The following is a 27,341-nucleotide window of genomic DNA, read 5'->3' as shown; positions in this document are numbered from 1 at the left end:
ATCCTTCAGTGAGATTCTCTTTTCCTTCCAACAGCTCCTACGATGTGGGTTGTCTCTTTAAAAGCAACAAACCCCCCCAACAACCTAGTTTAATGGCACAGACTTGCATTTTGCCCTCTCATTTTGCACAACTGTTTACAAAGTCTGCAGCTTGATCATCACATTGTCTAATTGTGAAGCCTTTGCTGCAGAGAAGCAAAATGTGTCAGCGTTAAGGCCTTCCTTTCCATATCAAATTTGACAGCAGGTGGGTTGATCTCTCATCTTCATACTGCGGATGATTTCATCCCTGCTGTTGCCTCCCTCTTTGCATTTCTTTAAACTTTCATTTTTTACTTCAAAAGTGAATTAGTGACTAAAGCATAATCAGTGTGTGGAAAATGCGGGAGTGGAAAGTGTACTCTGTGTTCTCATCAAAAACTCTGAGACTCATTTCTCCCTCCAAGTCTGAACTTTTGCTTCTCTGCTTCACTTCCCCCAGATCTTCTGTGTAGTTCATTAGGTGTCTACTCTACACCGTGTACAAAAGGACAGAGAGGCAGCTTGGAAAGCATCATCCAGGCAGTAGCAACTGGTTTGGCATTTGAATCTGGTCAGTTACATGCACCTTGCCCTCAGTTCTCTCCGATGGACAGGGGGTGGGGAGGAGGGAAATGATTCACCCCTCAGGGTGAAATCAGGAATGGTTTGTGGCAACCTGAAACACCAAAAATTGCTCTTTTCCTCTACGCCTTTCCTCCAATACAGCTCATAGAATCAAACAGGTTGGAAGAGACCTCCAAGATCATCCAGTCCAACCTAGCACCCAGTCCTATCCACTCAACTAGACCATGGTACCAAGTGCCTCATCCAGGCTTTTCTTGAAGACCTCCAGGGATGGTGACTCCACCACCTCCCTGGGCAGCCCATTCCAATGCCAATCACTCTCTCTGTGAAGAACTTCTCAAAGGTTACAGGATACACTTCTTAATACATTTATCCACGAGATTATTCTGGAGATGGCAGAAAGGCTGGAATGCAGCCAAGCCTCCGTGGCTGTCAGCTCTCCCCCAGAACAAAAGGATATCTCTTCTCTCAGGTGGCCAGCACCACAACAGGAGGACACAGCCTCAGGCTGCACCAGGGGAGATTTAGGGTGGAGGTGAGGAGAAAGTTCTTCACTGAGAGAGTCATTGGACACTGGAATGGGCTGCCCGGGGAGGTGGTGGAGTTGCCGTCCCTGGGGCTGTTCAAGGCAGGATTGGACGTGGCACTTGGTGCCATGGTCTGGCCTTGAGCTCTGTGGTAAAGGGTTGGACTTGATGATCTGTGAGGTCTCTTCCAATCCTGATAATACTGTGCTACTGTGAATTCTTAACCCTGGCTCCTGCACTCCCTTACCTAACACTACTGAAGAAGCAGGTCAGAATTAAAAGGAATCTGGAAGGAGTATTCTGCTTTTTGGCAAGCTGAACATGATGGATGGGTTACGGAGGATGCAGTTACAGCTCCAGCCCATGCTGTGCTGTCAGCCCAGCCTTAGAGTTCAGAACCCCATCCCCACACAAGCTGAAAGCCAGGAGCAAGGTGGCGCAACAGCAGCTCCACTTGAACGCTTTGATCCTACGCATGCAAAACGCAACAAGTGAATGGATCAGACCTGCACACGAGAAGCAATACAACCAACAAAAGGCTCACAGGACACTTCCTTAACAATCAGTGCTCCTTAGCACGTAGCAGGGCTAGAAACTGAAGACTCACTCTGCCAATCCAGCCAGTCGTACTTTGCTCTGTAAACTGCTTCTCCTAAGAAATAAAAATGCAAACAGTTTGTCAACAACTATTTTACACCATGCTGTGTTTCTAGAGAGAGAAATTTACAGGGGTACTCTATTCCTTTCTAGTTTCACCTGTCATAGAATCATAGAATCAACCAGGTTGGAAGAGACCTCCAAGATCATCCAGTCCAACCTAGCACCCAGCCCTATCCAATCAACCAGACCATGGCACTAAGTGCCTCAGCCAGGCTTTTCCTGAAGACCCCCAGGGACAGCGCCTCCACCACCTCCCTGGGCAGCCCATTCCAATGCCAATCACTCTCTCTGTGAAGAACTTCTTCCTAATATCCAGCCTATACCTACCCTGGCACAGCTTGAGACTTTGTCCCCTTGTTCTATTGCTGCTTGCCTGGGAGAAGAGGCCACCCCCCACCTGGCTACAATGCCCCTTCAGGTAGTTGTAGACAGTAATAAGATCACCCCTGAGCCTCCTCTTCTCCAGGCTAAACAACCCCAGCTCCCTCAACCTCTCCTCATAGGATTTGTGCTCCAGGCCCCTCACCAGCTTTGTTGCCCTTCTCTGGACATGTTCCAGCACCTCAACATCTTTCTTGAATTGAGGGGCCCAGAACTGGGCACAGCACTCAAGGTGTGGCCTGAGCAGTGCTGAGCACAGGGGCAGGATAACCTCCCTTGTCCTACTGGCCACACTGTTCCTGATGCAGGCCAGGATGCCATTGGCTCTCTTGGCCACCTGGGCACACTGCTGCCTCATGTGGTGACTCTCCCCTCTCTTTTTTCTTACCTGTGGACACGACCAGCTTCCAGTAGCATTTTCAAAGTCACAAACCGTGAGGACTGAAAAGTTCTGAATTCTCCTGAGCCACTGCAGGCAGATCCTTTCATCTGTCACCCATGTTACAACACTCAAGTAATGATCTCTGCAAACAGCAAGAGCATTAGACACTTAAAATCCTCTCCATAGTAACACACTACACAAGAGCAGTCGGCATTTCACTGAATGAGACTCATCTGGCTATTTTCATTTCAATCTGGTTTTCAACCATAAATAATGATGCAAACTTAATGGAGGCATTTTTTTGTCTAGTAGATGCTTTAGTTGTCTTCATTCACACAGTAAAGAATTAGACAATTTGTACATACCCACTTCCAGAGAGACTGCAATTAAGTTATAACAGCCAGACCACTCTCCTCTGATACATACAATAATAGCTACTCCAGACAGAACATAAATCTGGTACTGTGTGCATTCAGAGGGAAATCTTCTGAATACTAAGTTATATGGGTTCTAGGAGCTTGGAATTTTATTCTCAGCTGCATGAAGTTGGTTGCTTAGAATCATAGAATCAACCAGGTTGGAAGAGACCTCCAAGATCACCCAGTCCAACCTAGCACCCAGCCCTATCCAGTCAACTAGACCATAGAATTATAGAATAAATCAGGTTAGAAGAGGTCTCCAAGATCATCCAGCCCATCCTATCACCCATCCTTGGCCAATCAACTATCCATGGCACTAAGTGCCCCATCCAGGCTTTGCTTCAACACCTCCAGGCACAGCGACTCCACCACCTCCCTGGGCAGCCCATTCCAATGCCAATCACTCTCTCTGACAACAACTTCCTAACAACATCCAGCCTAGACCTTCCCAGAGAACTTGAGACTGTGTCCCCTTCTTCTGTTGCTGCTTGCCTGGCAGAAGAGACCAACCCCACCTGGCTACAGCCTCCCTGCAGGTAGTTGTAGACAGCAATGAGCTCTGCCCTGAGCCTCCTCTTCCCCAGGCTGCACACCCCCATCTCCCTCAGCCTCTCCTCACAGGGCTGTGCTCCAGGCACCTCCTCAGCCTTGCTGCCCTTCTCTGGACACCTTCCAGCACCTCAACATCTCTCTTGAATTGAGGAGCCCAGAACTGGACACAGCACTCAAGGTGTGGCCTGAGCAGTGCTAAGTTACAGGGACAGAAGAACCTCCCTTGTCCTACTGGCCACACTGCTCCTGATCCAAGCCAGGATGCCATTGGCTCTCTTGGCCACCTGGGCACATTGTTGGCTCATTTTCAGCTACTGTCTACCTGTACCCCCAGGTCCCTTTCTTCCTGGCTGCTTTCCAGCCACTCTGTCCCCAGCCTGTAGCGCTGCTTGTAAGCACTCTCAGTGCTGAGACATTATCTTTGTTCAATTTAGGACTTATTTCCATTAGTTAGAATGGAGTGAGAGATCATCTCAGGAAAAGATACTACTGTTTGAATATTTCACTTCCATCTTCAGAATATCAACTAGTTTAGATGAAAAACTGGAGGATCTGAATCTGGTTTTAATTAATATTCCTGTATATTAAAGTAAGGCACCAGATAAATGTTATTAGTTTTGTTTATCACTCTGATCTGTTAGATGTCCTTGTCTTTTCTTATTTTAAATCTCTCCTATCTCCTAGAGGCTTCATGAACTAAAATAAACCAGACCTCCACTCCAAGGCAAGTAGACATTTTTAACTGGAATTTGCACATTTGACTTAGTTCCAAGTTCATGTTCCCTTTTCCCCCTAAGTTAGTTAACAAAAAAAATCGTGTGGGAAGTTTTGTGATGAGAGGGAGTATCTTCGTGATCACTGCAGGGAAGGGATGAGAAAGAAGGGAAGAGAAAATAAATGGAAAAGAAATCACTATAATTAACGTGGATGGACCAAAAACATATGCCTAGTGCAGTCCCAACCACATTCAGGTTGACTTCTATAGTGCAGTCCCAACCACTTTCAGGCTGATTTCTACAGTGCAGTCCCAACCACTTTCAGGCTGACTTCTATAGTGCAGTCCCAACCACATTCAGGTTGACTTCTATAGCGCAGTCCCAACCACTTTCAGGTTGACTTCTATAGTGCAGTCCCAACCACATTCAGGTTGACTTCTATAGTGCAGTCCCAACCACTTTCAGGCTGATTTCTACAGTGCAGTCCCAACCACTTTCAGGCTGACTTCTATAGTGCAGTCCCAACCACATTCAGGTTGACTTCTATAGTGCAGTCCCAACCACTTTCAGGCTGATTTCTACAGTGCAGTCCCAACCACTTTCAGGTTGACTTCTATAGTGCAGTCCCAACCACTTCCAGGTTGGTTTCACAGAATTACAGAATTAACCAGGTTGGAAAAGACCTCTAAGATCATCGAGTCCAACCTATCACCTAACCCTTCTAATTAACTAACCCAGGGCACTAAGTGCCTCATCCAGCCTCCTCTTAAACACCTCCATTTCCTCTTGTCCTGTTGTTAATTACTTGGCAAAAGAGGCCAATGCTAACCTCAGTTCTGATTTCTATAGTGCAGTCCCAACCACTTTCAGGTTGTCTTCTATAGTGCAGTCTCAACCACTTTCAGGCTGATTTCTATAGTACAGTCCCAACCACTTTCAGGTTGACTTCTATAGCGCAGTCCCAACCACTTTCAGGTTGACTTCTATAGTGCAGTCCCAACCACATTCAGGTTGACTTCTATAGTGCAGTCCCAACCACATTCAGGTTGACTTCTATAATGCAGTCCCAACCACTTTCAGGTTGACTTCTATAGTGCAGTCCCAACCACTTTCAGGTTGACTTCTATAGCGCAGTCCCAACCACATTCAGGTTGATTTCCATAGTGCAGTCCCAACCACATTCAGGTTGACTTCTACAGTGCAGTCCCAACCACTTTCAGGTTGATTTCTATAGTGCAGTCCCAACCACATTCAGGTTGACTTCTACAGTGCAGTCCCAACCACTTTCAGGCTGACTTCTATAGTGCAGTCCCAACCACTTTCAGGTTGACTTCTACAGTGCAGTCCCAACCACATTCAGGTTGACTTCTATAGTGCAGTCCCAACCACTTTCAGGTTGACTTCTACAGTGCAGTCCCAACCACTTTCAGGTTGATTTCTATAGTGCAGTCCCAACCACTTTCAGGTTGACTTCTACAGTGCAGTCCCAACCACTTTCAGGTTGACTTCTATAGCGCAGTCCCAACCACTTTCAGGTTGACTTCTATAGCGCAGTCCCAACCACATTCAGGTTGACTTCTATAGCGCAGTCCCAACCACTTTCAGGTTGACTTCTATAGCGCAGTCCCAACCACTTTCAGGTTGACTTCTATAGTGCAGTCCCAACCACATTCAGGTTGACTTCTACAGTGCAGTCCCAACCACATTCAGGCTGACTTCTATAGTGCAGTCCCAACCACATTCAGGTTGACTTCTATAGTGCAGTCCCAACCACTTTCAGGTTGACTTCTACAGTGCAGTCCCAACCACTTTCAGGTTGATTTCTATAGTGCAGTCCCAACCACTTTCAGGTTGACTTCTACAGTGCAGTCCCAACCACTTTCAGGTTGACTTCTATAGCGCAGTCCCAACCACTTTCAGGTTGACTTCTATAGTGCAGTCCCAACCACATTCAGGTTGACTTCTATAGCGCAGTCCCAACCACTTTCAGGTTGACTTCTATAGCGCAGTCCCAACCACTTTCAGGTTGATTTCTATAGTGCAGTCCCAACCACATTCAGGTTGACTTCTATAGTGCAGTCTCAACCACTTTCAGGTTGACTTCTATAGTGCAGTCTCAACCACTTTCAGGTTGACTTCTATAGTGCAGTCCCAACCACATTCAGGTTGACTTCTATAATGCAGTCCCAACCACATTCAGGTTGACTTCTATAATGCAGTCCCAACCACTTTCAGGTTGACTTCTATAGTGCAGTCCCAACCACTTCCAGGTTGACTTCTATAGCGCAGTCCCAACCACTTTCAGGTTGACTTCTATAGCGCAGTCCCAACCACATTCAGGTTGACTTCTATAATGCAGTCCCAACCACTTTCAGGTTGACTTCTATAATGCAGTCCCAACCACTTTCAGGTTGACTTCTATAGTGCAGTCCCAACCACTTCCAGGTTGACTTCTATAGTGCAGTCCCAACCACATTCAGGTTGACTTCTATAGTGCAGTCCCAACCACTTTCAGGTTGACTTCTATAGTGCAGTCCCAACCACTTTCAGGTTGACTTCTATAGTGCAGTCCCAACCACTTTCAGGTTGACTTCTATAGCGCAGTCCCAACCACATTCAGGTTGACTTCTATAGTGCAGTCCCAACCACTTTCAGGTTGACTTCTATAGTGCAGTCCTAACCACTTTCAGGTTGATTTCTACAGTGCAGTCCCAACCACTTTCAGGTTGGTTTCACAGAATTACAGAATTAACCAGGTTGGAAAAGACCTCTAAGATCATCGAGTCCAACCTATCACCTAACCCTTCTAATTAACTAACCCAGGGCACTAAGTGCCTCATCCAGCCTCCTCTTAAACACCTCCATTTCCTCTTGTCCTGTTGTTAATTACTTGGGAAAAGAGGCCAATACTAACCTCAGTTCTGATTTCTATAGTGCAGTCCCAACCACTTTCAGGTTGACTTCTATAGTGCAGTCCCAACCACTTTCAGGCTGATTTCTATAGTGCAGTCCCAACCACTTTCAGTTCTGATTTCTATAGTGCAGTCCCAACCACTTTCAGTTCTGATTTCTATAGTGCAGTCCCAACCACTTTCAGGTTGATTTCTATAGCACAGTCCCAACCACATTCAGGTTGACTTCTATAGCACAGTCCCAACCACTTTCAGGCTGATTTCTATAGTGCAGTCCCAACCACTTTCAGATTGACTTTTATGGTGCAGTCCCAACCACTTTCAGGTTGATTTCCATAGTGCAGTCTAGAAATAATGTTTGAAAAAGGTCTATTTTAGCATTCAGATCTCACTAGAAGTTAGGTCATTTAATTGCTACTCTGCCTTGGCTTCAAAGAGTAATTTTTAGACCAATAATTAAAAAAAAACAAACAACACTCTGCAGGAGTTTGTGTGAGGAAAAAAAACCCCAAATCTCCCATTATTTATGCAATAGTTGGTTCCTTTACTTTGTAAAAGGGAAATTAGCCTCTCATTTTTGTTCCCATAATGTGAGAGAAGATAGCAAGGCTCTTCTCCCAGGCAACCAGCCTGGGAGACACCAGGGGACACAGTCTCAAGTTGTGCTGGGGGAGGTATAGGCTTGATATTAGGAAGAAGCTCTTCCCAGAGAGAGTGACTGGCATTGGAATGGGCTGCCCAGGGAGGTGGTGGAGTCACTGTCCCTGGAGGTGTTCAAGAAAAAACTGGATGAGGCACTTAGTGCTATGGATAGTTGATTGGATAGGGCTGGGTGATAGGATGGTCTGGATGATCTCAGAGGTCTCTTCCAACCTGACTGATTCTATGATTCTATGGTCTAGGTGATTGGATAGGGCTGGGTGCTAGGTTGGACTGGATGACCTTGGAGGTCTCTTCCAACCTGGCTGACTCTATGGCCTTGTTGATTGGATAGGGCTGGGTGATAGGTTGAAGTGGATGATCTTGGAGGTCTCTTCCAACCTGGTTGATTCTCTACATTCTGTAGACTATAATATCATATATTAGACAAAGTGAACAGTGCAAGGAAAACCCCAAAACGTTTCATTATGCTGTTACTATTATAAATATTTCAAAGTTAATACAGAGCCTAATAATGCACCTTCAAGTTTCAAGCAACCCATGAAACATTAGCTAAGCTGAAATTAACTCCAGTATAGAATGCAGTAGTTCTGCACTGTCTTCTTCATTTGTTGCTGGGAAGGAATATTCCTGTGATCACTGGCTGTAGTTCCCTAATTTGAAGGCAATGTATTTTTAGGACAGATACTTTCAGATGAGAAGCATCCATTGCCTTCATCTTCCTGTTAGCCACCAGGAACTGCCTGTATCCACGATGCTCAATGTGGTCTTTAAATACTGTGATGCATTTCATGCTGATCATTCATGCAAAAAGTGCCAGGTCTCATCTACCATCTTATGTGGCAAAGCAATGCCATTCCAGGTGGAATAAAGGAATAATATCACTTTCATTCTGAAACAGAAGGGTGTTGTGCCCCCTTGTGCAACAAGCTCCATATAGTGCTGCAACAGGCACCCATTTGCAGGGACACTGCCCCTCAAAATGCCTACCCAGGTGGGTGGAGTGATGCAAGCTACCAATTCAAATTTGATTTTACTCAGACTTTAGCTCTAAAGAACAGTATAAATACACAAACTGTGCAAATATTCATTACTTTGTGCTACAAGGAGTAAAACCTCCCTACACTGCACATCATTATCATGTCCCTTTTCCTACTCATATACTTTTGCTATTGTAAAATCTCTCCAGGTCTTATTCTGGCCACTTCAACATTTCCAGGATGGATCAGCTGTTGGGAGGCAGTGTAAATTTCAATCCTTGCACTCCACTCCTCCTTTAAGACCTGCCTGACTTATCTTTGTATTAATCCTGGTTGTTACAGAGTGTCACATTCAATTAGAAATGGATCAACTGCATGCAACTCAGGCCAGATGAGTACAAGGCTGGAAGGTAGATGGTGACTGCTCTTCACGGGTCACACACAGCAGCACTGTTCAGCTTTCATCAGATATGAAAAAAACAAGGTAAAACATAACCCTGAAGTCAGCATAGATCTTAACCAGAAGTGACAAAAATACACAGGGCTTTTAATTCCAAGGCACTGAAATTATGGACAACAGCAGCACACAGCAGCTGTACAACATCTAGCTAATGCAGTGTTACTGTAGAGAGAGGAGAAAGAACAACAGCTGGGGGCAAGGTGTTGATCTGTAGGAGAGCCCTGCAGAGGGACCTGGCCAGGCTGGATGGGTGGGCAGAGATCAGTAAGATGAGACTGAACGAGGCCAAGTGCAGGGTTCTGTGCTTTGGTCACAACAACCCCAAGCAGCACTGCAGGCTGGGGACAGAGTGGCTGAGAGCAGCCAGGAAGAAAGGGACCTGGGAGTGCTGGTAGATAGTAGCTGAAGATGAGGCAGCAGTGTGCCCAGGTGGCCAAGAGAGCCAATGGCATCCTGGCCTGCATCAGGAACAGTGTGGCCAGTAGGACAAGGGAGGTTATTCTGCCCCTGTACTCAGCACTGGTCAGGCCACACCTTGAGTGCTGTGTCCAGTTCTGGGCTCCTCAGTTCAAGAGAGATGTTGAGGTGCTGGAAGGTGTCCAGAGAAGGGCAGCAAGGCTGGTGAGGGGCCTGGAGCAGAGCCCTGTGAGGAGAGGCTGAGGGAGATGGGGGTGTGCAGCCTGGAGAAGAGGAGGCTCAGGGCAGAGCTCATTGCTGTCTACAACTCCCTGCAGGGAGGCTGTAGCCAGGTGGGGTTGGTGTCTTCTGCCAGGCAAGCAGCAACAGAACAAGGGGACACAGTCTCATGTTGTGCCAGGGGAGGTCTAGGCTGGATGTTAGGAGGAAGCTGTTGGCAGAGAGAGTGATTGGCATTGGAATGGGCTGCCCAGGGAGGTGGTGGAGTCACTGTCCCTGGAGGTGTTGAAGCAAAGCCTGGATGGGATGAGGCACTTAGTGCCATGGTCTGGTTGACTGGCCAGAGCTGGGTGCTAGGTTGGACTGGCTGAGCTTGGAGGTCTTTTCCAATCTGGTTGATTCTATGATTCTACTAATATACTCAAAACCTCCCCTGTCTCAGGTAACACAGAAATGTTATTTACACTGTGGTGAGGACTGAAAGAGGATAGCACTGATACTCCAATCATAGCTTTTTTGGCTACCACACACAAAAGCTGGTCTTACTCACTAGCTAACAGACCTCTTGGTTTTTTTTCTGAGTCATCTGTGCTTTCATACCCATCATATTCCTAAAAAAAGTCCACAATACAGTTATAAAGAAAAAAAAAACCCCAAGCCCCCAACATCTGGGCTATGAGATTCTGTGGGCATGCATTTTTCACTAGTGTAGCTGCTCTTCAGAAGACACATGCAGATCATGCTGTGCATTTCAAGTGGCATTTGGAGAAATCTAATCTTCCATTTACTGTAAAGGGTAATGGCTTTCACCATGTTTCCAAATAAAACAAGCATTCAAAGTGTAAATATGAAGACAACCATGCTCTGAAATAGCTTGCCTTAGCAAGGAGTCTGCTCCCAATGAAATCAAATCTTCAGTTACCATTAAGGTTCTGACTGGGTTTTGGTGAGGCTTTTTGTTCTGTTCCCCCTTTCCCCCTGTGAACTGGAATACATATCATTTGATTATACCAAAACTTGTTCATATTAAAGTTGTACTGTGAAATGACTTCACCATAGTTAGACTCCACTGAATGTGATGAGCCAAGAACTTGTCACATTCTGAATATAACATACATGGAATATGCCATCTATATATATATAATCACTAGGAGGATAATCTCTGTGCAGATTTTCTCTGGTAGATTTTGTTGCTACCAGAGCTGCATGACTGGGGAAAACTGCCATATATATTGAATACAGGGTCACAGGATGTTAGGGGTGGGAAGGGACCCAAGGAGATCATCCAGTCCAACCCCCCTGTCAGAGCAGGACAATCCTATCTAACACAGATCACAGAGGAACACATCCAGACAGGCCTTGAAAGGCTCCAGAGAAGGAGACTCCACAACTTCTCTGGTAAGCCTGTGCCAGTGCTCTGTGACCCTTACAGTAAAGAAGTTCCCCCTTTTGTTGAGGTGGAGCCTCTTTTGCTGCAACTTACACCCATTGCTCCTTGTCCTATCCCAGGGAGCAGTGAGCAGAGCCTGTCCCCCTTCCTGACCAGCCCTCAGATACTTATAAACATTTATCAAATCCCCTCTAAGTCTTCTCTTCTCCAGAAGACACCCAAAAGCTCCTCCTGTTGACTGGCTAGAGCTGGGTGCTAGGTTGGACTGGACGATCTTGGAGGTCTCTTCCAACCTGCTTGATTCTATGATTCTGTCCTGCCAAGAGAAACAAGAAAGCACGTAACCAAAATTCCTTACCCTGATATTATTTCTTCAGGTGGAAGTATCTCCACAGAAGTGAAATTCCGAGGCAGCCTAGTATCCACAATAAACAGCTGCACAGTTGGATTTGTAGCTCCTGCCTAAAAACAAAAGTGTTCATTGTACTTTGGAAGAGAGAAAATTCTTTGTGAAAGAAGCGTTTGAAATTACAGGTGAAGAAATCAGCCAGGTAGAATTAGCCTACTTCAAACATGTGAAAAGCAAAGCTCCTCAATGCAGTTCTTAAGATCAATAAATCAATGTTGCTTTGGTTTGGGTCTGGGTTTTTTTTCCTTGGTGTTGTTTTGTTTGTTTAAATATGAAAGGAGGAGTTTGAATATGAAAGGAGTTTGGAGGTGTTCAAGGAGTGGCTGGAAAGCAGCCAGGAAGAAAGGGACCTGGGGGTACTGGTAGACAGTAGGCTGAAGATGAGCCAGCAGTGTGCCCAGGTGGCCAAGAGAGCCAATGGCATCCTGGCCTGGCTCAGGAACAGTGTGGCCAGTAGGATGAGGGAGGTTATTCTGCCACTGTACTCAGCACTGCTCAGGCCACCTCTTGAGTGCTGTGTCCAGTTCTGGGCTCCTCAGTTCAAGAGAGATGTTGAGGTGCTGGAAGGTGTCCAGAGAAGGGCAGCAAGGCTGGTGAGGGGCCTGGAGCACAGCCCTGTGAGGAGAGGCTGAGGGAGCTGGGGGTGTGCAGCCTGCAGCAGAGGAGGCTCAGGGCAGACCTCATTGCTGTCTACAGCTCCCTGAAGGGAGGCTGTAGCCAGGTGGGGTTGGTCTCTTCTGTCAAGCAACCAACAATAGAACAAGGGGACACAGTCTCAAGTTGTGCCAAGGGAGGTCTAGGCTGGATGTTGTTAGGAAGTTGTTGTCAGAGAGAGTGATTGGCATTGGAATGGGCTGCCCAGGGAGGTGGTGGAGTTGCTGTCCCTGGAGGTGTTGAAGCAAAGCCTGGATGAGGCACTTAGTGCCATGGTCTTGTTGACTGGACAGGGCTGGGTGCTAGGTTGGACTGGCTGAGCTTGGAGGTTGATTCTATGAAAGTCTCAGCTATGTGTTTCTAAGTAAGAAAGCCTGCTACATTTGGAATCATTTGCAACTACATAGGGCTTGCTGTAGCCACAGCAGTATTTGACCCTATCTTGTCCCACAGACAACAGCAGATGGTACCTAAAAATCTTTCCAGTCTATTGCTAACAGGACAGAAAAGAGCTTCTTCATGGGAACCTTACAATAAGTGACCATCTAACAGCTGCCTATATCAGAATGGAAGTTGTGACTGCAGTACATAAACCTCGGTATTTTAATGTAGTGCTTCTGATGGCAATGTAACTGTGTCAATGAAGACTTCTCCAGAGGACAGCTAGCCAAGTCCTCTTCATAAATGCTAGGCAGCTGTAGCTGACCCACATCCAGAAGTCAGTAATATTCCAAACAAAATGAGTTTCTAACAGAAGGTGTAATATGAATTGTCAGTTTTTTGCACACCCATGTTTCTTCACCAGAGACACACTCAGGGCAGAGCATCAGTGACCCCTCTTGGGAAGGCTTCCAAAAGGACAAGCAAAGATCTTGTGCCCCTGAAGCTCTGGGAAGCACAGGGGATGACCACAAGTGCTGCAGAGAAAGATGAACCCGGCACAAAGAGGATCAGAGGGTGACTTTCAGCCCAGATAAACAACTCTATCAGTTGAGCAATCAGTTGGCTGTTCTGCACCAGTTAAAGGATTGAAAATACCTTCCTGAGCTGAACAGAGCAACATGGGGGGAAATACAGGTGCCTCAGCCCAACATGCAATCTAGAAACCAAATGATGAACAAATAACTTACAGTGATTGGCTTGAGATGGTTTCATGTGCTCCTTCCCAACAAAGGGGAAGGCCCAGCACTGCACTAGTAAAGCATGTTATGGAGACTAGCAATGAGAACTACATTTGCACTGTGGTTTAACAGTGCACAGAGTGCAACAGTTGTACTCCAAGTGTAATTTGCACTTGTATCGAGTTTGCATGCACTGCTGCATCACTCTGCTAAGTCAGAGTCCTGTGAAATGTCAGTTAACTTCACACAGGTAAAACTGGCATTATACATGAAACTTTCCAACTGGGGAGTATCTGACAGAGTCTCTTTGGAGCACATTGGACTCTGAGTCACATTATTTAGTCCAGTGCCAACTGTGTCCCAGGCAGTGGGCACCAAGTCATGCGGGGAGAAAAAAGGAGAAGCAGCTGCACGCAGCAAAGGCTTCATTGTGACAGCTAAAACTCAGCAAGCTTTAGATGAGGGCAAAGATCAGGAGATTCCTCCCCTCCACCCCACACTACAGGAAACATCAAACAACTAAAAATGCTGCACTAGTTGAAGAGATTCCATTCTGAATACCAAGCACAACGCTAACACAATGCATGTTTCTATCAACTTCAACTTCCCAAGCCTTTTTATAGCTAAACACCTACTTGCCACCTCAACATTTTCTGCTGAAAGAATAATAGCTTAAATGCTTTATTTTTTTTCCTTTCATGTTCCTGGAAAAAAAAAACAACTTTAACATTGCCAGATGCTGTTGACTTCAGAAAGAGTAATCACAGCAAGCTGTTGAGGAGAGACAGACAATATTTTCATTAGCAGAAACCGATTAAATGAGACTACTCTCTTAATGAAACTGCACAACAACCATGTTTAACAAATAACACAGACCTTGGGATATGGGATTCTAATGATCTTTGGATACTGCAAGGTGTCCTCAGAATAAAAGGAATACTCTATAAGAGGAACTTCTGTATCGTTGAAGACTGCGTATGCCACAAAACTGCCATTTGGAGACCACCACAGAGCAGAATGGCTGCCAAACATTTCCTCTGGAAGACAAGCAAATGCATTAAATTACAATTGGTAAGTTACAACTGGTAAGTTGGCTCCTCTGTCCTAGGTACTTCCCTTTAGTTTTTAATAATTCTCTTTTTTTCAGTTGAAGTTCACAGGCCAAAGTGCTGATTGTTTGTTGGAGTTCTGAAATGAGATCAATGACTATGATTTATCAAATCAGTATCAGTAACTCAGTTCAAGAGAGATGCTGAGATACTGGAATGTGTCCAGAGAGGGGTGACAAGGCTGGGGAGGGGCCTGGAGCACAGCCCTGTGAGGAGAGGCTGAGGGAGCTGGGGGTGTGCAGCCTGCAGCAGAGGAGGCTCAGGGCAGAGCTCATTGCTGTCTACAACTCCCTGAAGGGAGGCTGTAGCCAGGTGGGGTTGGGCTCTTCTGCCAGGCAACCAGCAACAGAGCAAGAGGACACAGTCTCAAGTTGTGCCAGGGGAGCTGAGACCCAAGGTCTGTTATTACAAGGATCTGCCTGTTGTCACTTCTCTTCACTCCATTCCCACAGCTCTCCTGCACCTGCACCTCTTCTGCATTCTGCATTCCCATAGGGAGCTATGGGCTGGATGTTAGGAGGAAGTTCTTCACAGAGAGTGATTGGCATTGGAATGAGCTGCCCAGGAAGGTGGTGGAGTCACTGTCCCTGGAGGTGTTGAAGAAAAGCCTGCATGAGGCACTTAGTGCCATGGTCTGGTTGATTGGCTAGGGCTGGGTGCTAGGTTGGACTGGATGATCTTGGAAGTCTCTTCCAACCTGGTTATGATGTGAAGCTAATTCACACAAGATGATGCACTGCAAATGAGGTGAACTCATTTCTGATCTTAAATCTTCACATTATCACAGTATCATCAGGGTTGGAAGAGACCTCACAGATCATCAAGTCCAACCCTTTACCACAGAGCTCAAGGCCAGACCATGGCACCAAGTGCCACGTCCAATCCTGCCTTGAACTGCCCCAGGCACAGCCACTCCACCACCTCCCTGGGCAGCCCATTCCAGTGTCCAATGACAGGCAAGGATGCATGCTTCTGTTAAAATACAGACTTTGATTGCTTTTAGTTGCAAGAAATCAAAGAACAGTGATACAAAAAGAATGACAGCCTTATAAACAAGGGGTTTTACATCATAATGCAAAATAAATGATGCTTGACAGTTACCTTCATAAACCCAATCTGGTATTCCATTGAAAATCTTATTCTCTTCTCCACTTCTAGTGATCTGCACAGGTTCTGCTGTTGGTGAATCTTTTATATAAACATTATTATTCCAAACATATGCCTGCAAAACATCATTGTGATTGCAATTATTGTTAGAGTAAATCCTACTTCCTCTGCCTCATCTACTGAGAAATCTACTTTTCTATCAAACGAGAAGATCTGTCTTTGAAAGCTGCATTTCACCAAGCATCACTGATACTCAAACAACTTGATTTACTAAGTTCAGGCAAAAGACCAAACAACTATGACAAACTACATGACTATCAAGTTTGGAAGGTCTTCTGTTGAGGTACAAACTTATTTTCCTTCATTAGGAGCTGTTTTTCACTAAGTTGTCTTTCCAAGAAAACTGCCAGTACTGTAGTAAAACATTAATGGGGACCTCAGCAATGGTCATAGGTCTGCAAAGACAATGCATTTCTTCAGTAATGCTCAGAACTCCTCTAGTTTTTGGCACCTGCCTGCCTCTTTAATCACAGGATCGCAGGATATTAGGGGTTGGAAGGGACCCAAGGGGATCGTCGAATCCAACCCCCCTGCCAGAGCAGGACCACACAATCTAGCACAGATCACAGAGGAATGCATCCAGACAGGTTTTGAAAGTCTCCAGAGAAGGAGACTACACAACCTGAAAACAATTTCATGACACCTTGTTGTGCCTGGTGAACAATTTCATTGCAGGGCTCTGCTCTGAGATGCAGAGAGCTCTTTTCGCGTTCCTTTGCCTCCGTTGTTGGGCTTCATAATCCTCACGTGAAATGCAGAAAGCATAAACAGCACATTCTCCAGTGACAGCTCTTTAATCAGGTCCAACACTCATCATGGGAATGCACCAGCCTTGCAAACAGTGGCTTGGGATTGGAGAGGAGGAAGAAAAGGACAGCAGGGAAGAGTTCAAGAGAGAATTTGATCCTGCATCCATTAAACAAATCTTCCATCGGCTATGGTGTAGTCACGAGATAAAAATCAGAGTGATGGGCAAGTTGACAACTCTAATCCTGACATCTTTGAATGGGATGAGCTACTGTCTGCAACTATAAAAACTATCAAGTTCCTGAGCATTCCTTCATTTCATAACTACTGGGGCCACTACTGCTTTCAGGAATGCATTTTCACCGACGAACCTAACAAAACAAGGAGAGAGATTCTGGAGTCTTTCCAGTAGCAGCAGTCAAATTGTAAGCTATTTGACATAGTTCATCTACAAGTGGGAAAGTCCCCAAACCTCAAGTGTACAGATGATGTGAGCTTCCACGTCTCATGTACTGTTTTAAGTTTGGCTTATATTTACTAACCAGTTTGTGACCAACAGGTGACCAGGATATATATTGTGTATCGTTATGCAGTAGTTTGGCATCTAAAACAGAGCTGGAAAATAAAACACAAACAAAATGCAGGTAAGAGAAATCAGTGAAATGTTATTTCATTGCAAAAGAATGTAAGAAAACTACACTTTGTAGTCACAAAAATTACTGACCTGCTATTGAAATCATAGATGTAATATGAAGCTGTATAGGAATGCCTCCACAACTGTAAAAGAAGTATTATAGGGTGAAGAAAATGAATTTCACCAGGATTCACTTCTCATAGTTTGAACTACCTCTGAAACCCTCCTCAGAATTTTGGTGAGGACAGACATCAACACAACAAACATACATGGGTAGCAAATCTCTGCAAGGTTTAATAAAAGACAAGAATTATCACCACTCTGGGCTCATCACTTCAATACTGTGCCAAAGACCACTGACTAGGTACAGAGATAGAGAGGCCAGAGATGCTGCAGGAACCTCTGAAACCCTCCTCAATTTTTTGGCCAGGACAGACATCAACACAACAAACATACATGGGTAGCAAATCTCTGCAAGGTTGAAGAAAGACTGAAGAATTATCACCACTCTGGGCTCATCACAAATCCTATGCCAAAGACCACTGACTAGGTACAGAGATAGAGATGCTGCAGGAACCTCTGAAACCCTCCTCAATTTTTTGGCCAGGACAGACATTAACACAGCAAACATACATGGGTAGCAAATCTCTGCAAGGTTGAAGAAAGACTGAAGAATTATCACCACTCTGGGCTCATCACTTAAATCCTATGCCAAAGACCACTGACTAGGTACAGAGCCAGAGATGCTGCAGGAACCTCTGAAACCCTCCTCAATTTTTTGGCCAGGACAGACATTAACACAGCAAACATACATGGGTAGCAAATCTCTGCAAGGTTGAAGAAAGACTGAAGAATTATCACCACTCTGGGCTCATCACTTAAATCCTATGTCAAAGACCACTGACTAGGTACAGAGATAGAGATGCTGCAGGAACCTCTGAAACCCTCCTCAGATTTTTGGCCAGGACATTAACACAACAAACATACATGGGTAGCAAATCTCTGCAAGGTTGAAGAAAGAATGAAGAATTACCACCACCACCCTGGACTCATCACTTAAATTCTATGCCAAAGACCACTGACTAGGTACAGAGATGCTGCAGATTGTCTGAAGTTCTTGTAGCTGCATGGCAGACTAGCACAGCTATGCAGAGCTAATCCTCCTCCTTCTGCCTTACTGGCACACTTGCTGTTTTCTGTCTCATTTTCCAGGCTGTATTATTTAACTTGGCATCTTCCTGTTTAGCAGTCCTCAGAAATCCCTGCAGTGTTTCTGTAGCAGCTCCTCTACTTTCAGCGTGACCTATTCCCATTCATATTATCACAGAAATAAACCCTATCTCTCAGAAACCTCCCTCTTGAAGTTTGCATCACACTGTGGGCACTTAGAGAGAGAAAGTTGATAATGATGATAAAGTAGTCACATTTTAATGTGGCCACTATGTGAGGCCAAAAAGGTTTGATTCAGCCCACGGTGCTGACACGTTACACTAACGTTACTTTCTATGATGGTTGGCATGAAGATATAAAACAATACCTTAGTACTACACAACCAGATGGCTATTACATAAGGAATGTCTACATCCTCATGAATCATTTTGAGAGCCTGTTTTCTTGCAGTGAAGATTAATAACAACATAGCTTTCTATCACACTATTATATAAAGGTTTTGAAAGCAAATTCACTCCTGCAACAAACAGAATTACTATAGAGTAAGATATTGTATGTGAGGGGATGCCCAGGGTGGCTGGAAAAATATAAAGGAATTCTGTGGCTACTAATGATGCAGTGGAAAGTCAAATAATACTGACCAATTTAAAGAGCTAAAGGGTAAGTAGCTTAGTAGCACTTAGAACTGATAAAACCTGACAGCTACGTGCAGGGCTGGCAGAGTGTGAGAGAGTGACATTGTGCTGTGGTATTTCTACACTGCACAAGCCAACATCCAGCTTTTTACAAACAAAATAGACAGCTCTCTAGGAAAAGGGGGAAAATAACAAGCCAACAACAAAGTTACTGGCTTTTTTTCATGCACAGACTCTAGGGCAAATTACTGCCTTCGTTATATTTCTGTCACTCCTCAGCTGGCACACAGGGACAGGCTTTCATGCTGCCTGGCATAAATGTAGGTTGACCTCTTCTGGATGGTTTAGCATGAAGCCAGGATAAGGGATTGTGCTGGAAGTCTTCCATGTGCTTACTGACAGTAGGGAACTAGGACATCCAAGTCCACTCCAAGTGCAAGAGGATATTCTTCTCTTGTAAACACATGCTGCTTTTCGTTTACTTGTTTTGTGTCCTTATGTCCTAACACCACAACACAACAATCACATACACACTATATATGTGTAAGTGTATGTATATAAGCATATCAACTCATCCCTTCTCCTTAACCACAAAACTCTTTGGGCAGTCATGTCTATCTATTCTTCCAGCTTGTCTTCCTAGAGGAACTATCCTCATTCTCCTTGTGACATTTCTCCATCCACTTTTTACCCAGCTTTTCTCAGGTGCTCATATTTCTTCTGCCAAGCTTGCAGACGTAATCAATCACTGCTCTCCTGCTGCCTGTTCAACTTCTCTGCTTCCCTGCAGACATCCATCTCATTCATCCATCCCCCTGCATTTCCCTCCTATCATCTCAGTTTCAGCTGTGCACAGACCTTTCTTTCCCAGTTTCATGCCCAAAGAAGAAAAAACTGCACTTGTACCTTTACATAGTTGTACTGCAGAAGCGCGAATCTTTGGTCAGGAGACAATATAGCTGTGGTTGCTTTGTACTCATCCTGTGAACAAAGAGCACAAAGGAACACAATAAGCACTGATGGCAAGAAACACACTGAATAAAACATTAAATTCAATACCTTTCCCAAAGTCTGCATAGCCACAATTCAACCTACTAATATAGTCTTTGCAATGACTACAGAGGACATTCCACTGTTAGCATCGACACGTAGGATGTCCCCATCAGCTGTTTTGTGAAGATACTGATTTCCTACAAGAAGAAGAAGAAGAAGAAGAGAGTTGCTAATAGATCATAAGTAAAATGCTCAACAGTTACTATTTTTTCTCCCTCAGGTTTTTAAGTAGGAAGTGAAATTTAGAAATCTGATCAGTGTTGTGTTTCCCACTTCTTTAATGAAAGGATGCCACAGTATCACAGTATCACCAAGGTTGGAAGAGACCTCACAGATCATCAAGTCCAACCCTTTACCACAGTGCTCAAGGCCAGACCATGGCACCAAGTGCCACGTCCAATCCTGCCTTGAACAGCTCCAGGGACGGCGACTCCACCACCTCCCCGGGCAGCCCATTCCAGTGTCCAATGACTCTCTCAGGGAAGAACTTTCTCCTCACCTCCAGCCTAAATCTCCCCTGGCACAGCCTGAGGCTGTGTCCTCTCGTTCTGGTGCTGGCCACCTGAGAGAAGAGAGCAACCTACTCCTGGCCACAACCACCCCTCAGGTAGCTGTAGACAGCAATAAGGTCACCCCTGAGCCTTCTCTTCTCCAGGCTAACCAATCCCAGCTCCCTCAGCCTCTCCTCGTAGGGCTGTGCTCAAGGCCTCTCCCCAGCCTCATCGCCCTTCTCTGGACACGCTCAAGCATTTCAATGTCCCTCCTAAACTGGGGGGCCCAGAACTGAACACAGTACTCGAGGTGTGGTCTAAGCAGTGCAGAGTACAGGGGCAGAATGACCTCCCTGCTCCTGCTGACCACACCATTCCTGATGCAGGCCAGGATGCCACTGGCTCTCTTGGCCACCTGGGCACACTGCTGGCTCATGTGCAGGCACGAGGCACTTAGTGCCATGGTCTAGTTGATTGGACAGGGCAAATAGGTTGGACTGGATCATCTTGGAGGTCTCTTCCAACCTGCTTGATTCTATGATTCTGTAACAATGTTCCTATATGGAACTCTAGGAGAATGTTCTATATGGATTTGTTACCAGGCGTTTCCAGTCTCCTACACACTGCTGTACTGGAGCACTACAAGTTACCAGGTCTCTGCATATTTATACCAACACCATCAGTCAGGTCTCACCTTACTGGCATCCACTGAATTAGGGTGAAGACTTTGCATTTTGCACCATAGTCATGTGTGAGATCTCCAAACATGCCCAAAACATAAGCAGTGACACATGGACTCACAGACACCATTAGGACTGCCACTTGATCTGTACAAAACTACACAGTGTAGTCTTGGGGCTCACAGCCTCCACCTTCTGGCCTATCTTTCCCTTGGGGCACTAAGCATACTCAAAAGAAAAGTGTCCTGAATTCTTCTGTTCCCTGATAGTCTGATGCACAGGAACCTGACACATTGCAGAGGGTAAATATGCTTCTACAAAAAAGCACAGAAGTATGGATGCTCTTTTAGTGGGAGAATATAGCTTGGTACAAACATGGACAACAGAGAAAGACAAAGACACTGCCAATTCTTTGAGCAATGCCTTTTTCTACAATGGCATGATTTACAAAGTCAGTCCCTTTTTTTTTTTGGCTCAGGATACACTCATTACCTCAGAATGATGGGATGTGTTTGCTCAAGGTAGCCCATTTCCTCAGTGTTCATGACCTGTGTGGAAATCAATTACCTGAAATCCACTGCAGATTGTATGTTACGTAGTTATAGTCATTGTTCAAGTAATTCTGCAGAGTGTAGGTGCTTCGTGAATCAGGCTCAGGTGGACTTGCTGAAAGAAAGAAACACAAGACAGACAGTGATGTTGTTGCCAATTGTTCCACTCCAGCTTCTCAAACTCACCAGCAGAGAAACTGAGGTTTTGTTGCTGGTTACTGATGTGCTTTAGCTCACCAGCTCCAAAGGACTAGCAGTGAAAAGGCACTAAAGCTTTGGTGCTGGTTACTGATGTGCTTTAGCTCACCAGCTCTAAAGGACTAGCAGTGAAAAGGCACTAAAGCTTTGGTGCTGGTTACTGATGTGCTTTAGCTCACCAGCTCCAAAGGACTAGCAGTGAAAAGGCACTAAAGCTTTGGTGCTGGTTACTGATGTGCTTTAGCTCACCAGCTCTAAAGGACCAGCAGTGAAAAGGCACTAAAGCTTTGGTGCTGGTTACTGATGTGTTTTAGCTCACCAGCTCTAAAGGACTAGCAGTGAAAAGGCACTAAAGCTTTGGTGCTGGTTACTGATGTGCTTTAGCTGACCAGCTCTAAAGGACTAGCAGTGAAAAGGCACTAAAGCTTTGTTGCTGGTTACTGATCTGTTTTAACTCACCAGCTCCAAAGGACTAGCAGTGAAAAGGCACTAAAGCTTTGTTGCTGGTTACTGATCTGTTTTAACTCACCAGCTCCAAAGGACTAGCAGTGCAAAGGCACTAAAGCTTTGGTGCTGGTTACTGATGTGCTTTAGCTCACCAGCTCTAAAGGACTAGCAGTGAAAAGGCACTAAAGCTTTGTTGCTGGTTACTGATCTGTTTTAACTCACCAGCTCCAAAGGACTAGCAGTGAAAAGGCACTAAAGCTTTGGTGCTGGTTACTGATGTGCTTTAGCTCACCAGCTCTAAAGGACCAGCAGTGAAAAGGCACTAAAGCTTTGGTGCTGGTTACTGATCTGTTTTAACTCACCAGCTCTAAAGGACCAGCAGTGAAAAGGCACTAAAGCTTTGGTGCTGGTTACTGATGTGCTTTAGCTCACCAGCTCTAAAGGACTAGCAGTGAAAAGGCACTAAAGCTTTGTTGCTGGTTACTGATCTGTTTTAACTCACCAGCTCTAAAGGACTAGCAGTGAAAAGGCACTAAAGCTTTGTTGCTGGTTACTGATGTGCTTTAGCTCACCAGCTCTAAAGGACTAGCAGTGAAAAGGCACTAAAGCTTTGGTGCTGGTTACTGATCTGTTTTAACTCACCAGCTCTAAAGGACCAGCAGTGAAAAGGCACTAAAGCTTTGTTGCTGGTTACTGATGTGCTTTAGCTCACCAGCTCTAAAGGACTAGCAGTGAAAAGGCACTAAAGCTTTGTTGCTGGTTACTGATGTGCTTTAGCTCACCAGCTCTAAAGGACTAGCAGTGAAAAGGCACTAAAGCTTTGGTGCTGGTTACTGATGTGCTTTAGCTCACCAGCTCTAAAGGACTAGCAGTGAAAAGGCACTAAAGCTTTGTTGCTGGTTACTGATCTGTTTTAACTCACCAGCTCTAAAGGACTAGCAGTGAAAAGGCACTAAAGCTTTGTTGCTGGTTACTGATGTGCTTTAGCTCACCAGCTCTAAAGGACTAGCAGTGAAAAGGCACTAAAGCTTTGGTGCTGGTTACTGATGTGCTTTAGCTCACCAGCTCTAAAGGACTAGCAGTGAAAAGGCACTAAAGCTTTGGTGCTGGTTACTGATGTGTTTTAGCTCACCAGCTCTAAAGGACCAGCAGTGAAAAGGCACTAAAGCTTTGGTGCTGGTTACTGATGTGCTTTAGCTCACCAGCTCTAAAGGACTAGCAGTGAAAAGGCACTAAAGCTTTGGTGCTGGTTACTCATGTGCTTTAGCTCACCAGCTCTAAAGGACTAGCAGTGAAAAGGCACTAAAGCTTTGGTGCTGGTTACTGATGTGCTTTAGCTAAGCAGCTCTCAAGGACTAGCAGTGAAAAGGCACTAAAGCTTTGTTGCTGGTTACTGATGTGTTTTAGCTCACCAGCTCTAAAGGACCAGCAGTGAAAAGGCACTAAAGCTTTGGTGCTGGTTACTGATGTGCTTTAGCTCACCAGCTCTAAAGGACTAGCAGTGAAAAGGCACTAAAGCTTTGGTGCTGGTTACTGATGTGCTTTAGCTCACCAGCTCTAAAGGACTAGCAGTGAAAAGGCACTAAAGCTTTGTTGCTGGTTACTCATGTGCTTTAGCTCACCAGCTCTAAAGGACTAGCAGTGAAAAGGCACTAAAGCTTTCTTGCTGGTTACTGATGTGCTTTAGCTCACCAGCTCTAAAGGACTAGCAGTGAAAAGGCACTAAAGCTTTGGTGCTGGTTACTGATGTGCTTTAGCTGACCAGCTCTAAAGAACTAGCAGTGAAAAGGCACTAAAGCTTTGGTGCTGGTTACTGATGTGCTTTAGCTCACCAGCTCTAAAGGACTAGCAGTGAAAAGGCACTAAAGCTTTGGTGCTGGTTACTGATGTGCTTTAGCTGACCAGCTCTAAAGGACTAGCAGTGAAAAGGCACTAAAGCTTTGGTGCTGGTTACTGATGTGCTTTAGCTCACCAGCTCTAAAGGACTAGCAGTGAAAAGGCACTAAAGCTTTGTTGCTGGTTACTCATGTGCTTTAGCTCACCAGCTCTAAAGGACTAGCAGTGAAAAGGCACTAAAGCTTTCTTGCTGGTTACTGATGTGCTTTAGCTCACCAGCTCTAAAGGACTAGCAGTGAAAAGGCACTAAAGCTTTGGTGCTGGTTACTGATGTGTTTTAGCTCACCAGCTCTAAAGGACTAGCAGTGAAAAGGCACTAAAGCTTTGGTGCTGGTTACTGATGTGCTTTAGCTAAGCAGCTCTAAAGGACTAGCAGTGAAAAGGCACTAAAGCTTTCTTGCTGGTTACTGATGTGCTTTAGCTCACCAGCTCTAAAGGACTAGCAGTGAAAAGGCACTAAAGCTTTGGTGCTGGTTACTGATGTGCTTTAGCTAAGCAGCTCTAAAGGACTAGCAGTGAAAAGGCACTAAAGCTTTGGTGCTGGTTACTGATGTGCTTTAGCTCACCAGCTCTAAAGGACCAGCAGTGAAAAGGCACTAAAGCTTTGGTGCTGGTTACTGATGTGCTTTAGCTCACCAGCTCTAAAGGACTAGCAGTGAAAAGGCACTAAAGCTTTGGTGCTGGTTACTGATGTGCTTTAGCTAAGCAGCTCTAAAGGACTAGCAGTGAAAAGGCACTAAAGCTTCGGTGCTGGTTACTGATGTGCTTTAGCTCACCAGCTCTAAAGGACCAGCAGTGAAAAGGCACTAAAGCTTTGGTGCTGGTTACTGATGTGCTTTAGCTCACCAGCTCTAAAGGACTAGCAGTGAAAAGGCACTAAAGCTTTGGTGCTGGTTACTGATGTGCTTTAGCTCACCAGCTCTAAAGGACCAGCAGTGAAAAGGCACTAAAGCTTTGGTGCTGGTTACTGATGTGCTTTAGCTCACCAGCTCTAAAGGACTAGCAGTGAAAAGGCACTAAAGCTTTGGTGCTGGTTACTGATGTGCTTTAGCTAAGCAGCTCTAAAGGACTAGCAGTGAAAAGGCACTAAAGCTTTGGTGCTGGTTACTGACGTGCTTTAGCTCACCAGCTCTAAAGGACTAGCAGTGAAAAGGCACTAAAACAAAGCTTTATTGCAAAATAAAAGCAGCAAGCACAAAGTAAAGGACGATGGGTGAGATTACTCAATACACTCACGTAAAAACTACAGACACCTTATCTCTGCTGCTGACTTTCTTTAAGCTAGAGAAGCATTCTTATATTTTGAGTACATGAAAATACCTTTTTGATAGTGACAAAAATAAACACAAGAGCCCTGGCATTCCTATCTCAGGAAAAATATACTCTACAAAAATGGAAATGATTTATCTTACTGCCATTTTCCTCCAATGCTCATTCTGGGAACTTCAGTGTAGGGTCATGACAGCTAATAGCTGCATCAGTGTCGTGAAGGGTTGAAAGCCTTCTTGCAAAGCCCTCATTTATACAGGCATCAATTCTGTCGGGAAGTGTGGCCAGTAGGACAAGGGAGGTTATTCTGCCCCTGTACTCAGCACACTTCAGGCCACACCTTGAGTGCTCTGTCCAGTTCTGGGCTACTCAATTCAAGAGGTACTTGAGGTTGAGGTACTGAAGTGTGTCCAGTGAAGGGTGACGAAGCTGGAGAGGAGCCTGGCGCACAGCCCTGTGAGGAGAGGCTGAGGGAGCTGGGGGTGTGCAGCCTGCAGAAGAGGAGGCTCAGGGCAGAGCTCATTGCTGTCTACAACTCCCTGAAGGGAGGTTGTAGCCAGGTGGGGTTGGTCTCTTCTCCCAGGCAAGCAGCAATAGAACAAGGGGACACAGTCTCAAGTTGTGCCAGGGGAGGTCTAGGCTGGATGTTAGGAGGAAGTTGTTGTCAGAGAGAGACATTGGCATTGGAATGGGCTGCCCAGGGAGGTGGTGGAGTCACTGTCCCTGAAAATGTTCAAGAAAAGGCTGGATGAGGCACTTAGTGCCATGGTCTGCTTGATCGGACAGGGCTGTGTGATAGGCTGGACTGGCTGACCTTCTAACCTGTTTTAATCTATGACTCTATGAGTTGTGGGGTGGACCACACAAGCAGAGACATACACTCCTGTTACAAAGTGGTGGACTGGCAACATCCTTCAGAGGATTGAAATGTGGCATCCACATGATTAGATGTGCAGACCTGAAACTAAAGTAAGTGCTGCCCTTGACCACATACTCTGTAACAGGGATGCTCCTGCTGACGAATCCTTCAACTGTGAATCATCTGCTTATCACCAAGCTGAAATGTCAGAAATGCCTCAAACTGAAAACAAAGCAAAGCAAAAACAACTGAGGAGCAATAAAATTTTCAGGGAAGGTCTAACTTTAAAAAAAGAAGGTAATTAAATCACAAATGCTTACTGATAAGCTTATGATGAAACAACTGTTTAAACATTTAACCCTCTCTTGATGCTGTTTTCACCGAGGTATCTTAATGTTTACCACAGCATTACTGTTTTGAGTGCCAAATTAAAGTCAAGTCACTGGATTACTATGAAAAGGCTAAGGGAAACTTTGACCCCAATTAAGCTAATGAGTTTAGTCACCAGCTCTAGCACACTGCAGTCAACTTCTAAGAAAAATACTTCTGGCTGCAGTGCACAGCATACCCTTTAGGAAGTCTGAGATGCAATAATGATTTCTAAATTCAGGTGTGCATTCCCCTCTCAGCTTCCACACTTGCCCTTCTTTTTTAAACATCAATCTGAAAACTGCCCTCATACGAATCTACACAGGCCAGAAGGCAAATAGGTTTTATTTCTACTGGCTATATCATTCTTTTTTGTTACTATCAATATCACAGAAAACATCCAGCTGCAAGAGACCTCAAAGGTCAGCCAGTCCAACCCTTGACTCAGCTTAGTGTCCTAAAACATGTCCTTAAGCACCAGGTCCACAGGCTGCTTAAACACCTCCAGGGATGGCAACTCCACCACTACCACTAGTGCACCTCCACCACAAGAACAAGGTCTCAAGTTGTGCCAGGGAAGGTCTAGGCTGGATGTTAGGAG

General features: G+C 45.2%; 1 protein-coding gene across 5 annotated transcripts in view; it reads right to left on the bottom strand.

Moving 5' to 3' along the window:
* DPP4 (dipeptidyl peptidase 4) overlaps positions 1-27,341 on the bottom strand; it is a 78,787-nt gene that overhangs the window by 32,681 nt on the left and 18,765 nt on the right. For all 5 annotated transcript variants that reach the window (XR_010306977.1, XM_064164177.1, XM_064164168.1 and 2 more), the window contains 10 exons: positions 21,719-21,817; positions 20,023-20,117; positions 19,834-19,908; positions 17,213-17,265; positions 17,031-17,103; positions 15,676-15,796; positions 14,342-14,502; positions 11,640-11,743; positions 2,563-2,698; positions 1,741-1,785 (listed from right to left, as the gene is read on the bottom strand). Coding sequence is in view for 4 of the 5 variants with exons in the window: in XM_064164177.1 (XP_064020247.1) it covers positions 1,741-1,785; positions 2,563-2,698; positions 11,640-11,743; positions 14,342-14,502; positions 15,676-15,796; positions 17,031-17,103; positions 17,213-17,265; positions 19,834-19,908; positions 20,023-20,117; positions 21,719-21,817 (962 nt within the window). In the remaining variant the exon portion in view is untranslated. The remainder of the gene's footprint in view (positions 1-1,740; positions 1,786-2,562; positions 2,699-11,639; positions 11,744-14,341; positions 14,503-15,675; positions 15,797-17,030; positions 17,104-17,212; positions 17,266-19,833; positions 19,909-20,022; positions 20,118-21,718; positions 21,818-27,341) is intronic.

Source organism: Pogoniulus pusillus, chromosome 2 (genome assembly GCF_015220805.1).
Source record: "Pogoniulus pusillus isolate bPogPus1 chromosome 2, bPogPus1.pri, whole genome shotgun sequence".
NCBI lineage: Eukaryota > Metazoa > Chordata > Aves > Piciformes > Lybiidae > Pogoniulus > Pogoniulus pusillus.
Note: the sequence above shows the minus strand (reverse complement) of the source record. Positions and strands in the feature narration are given on the sequence as shown.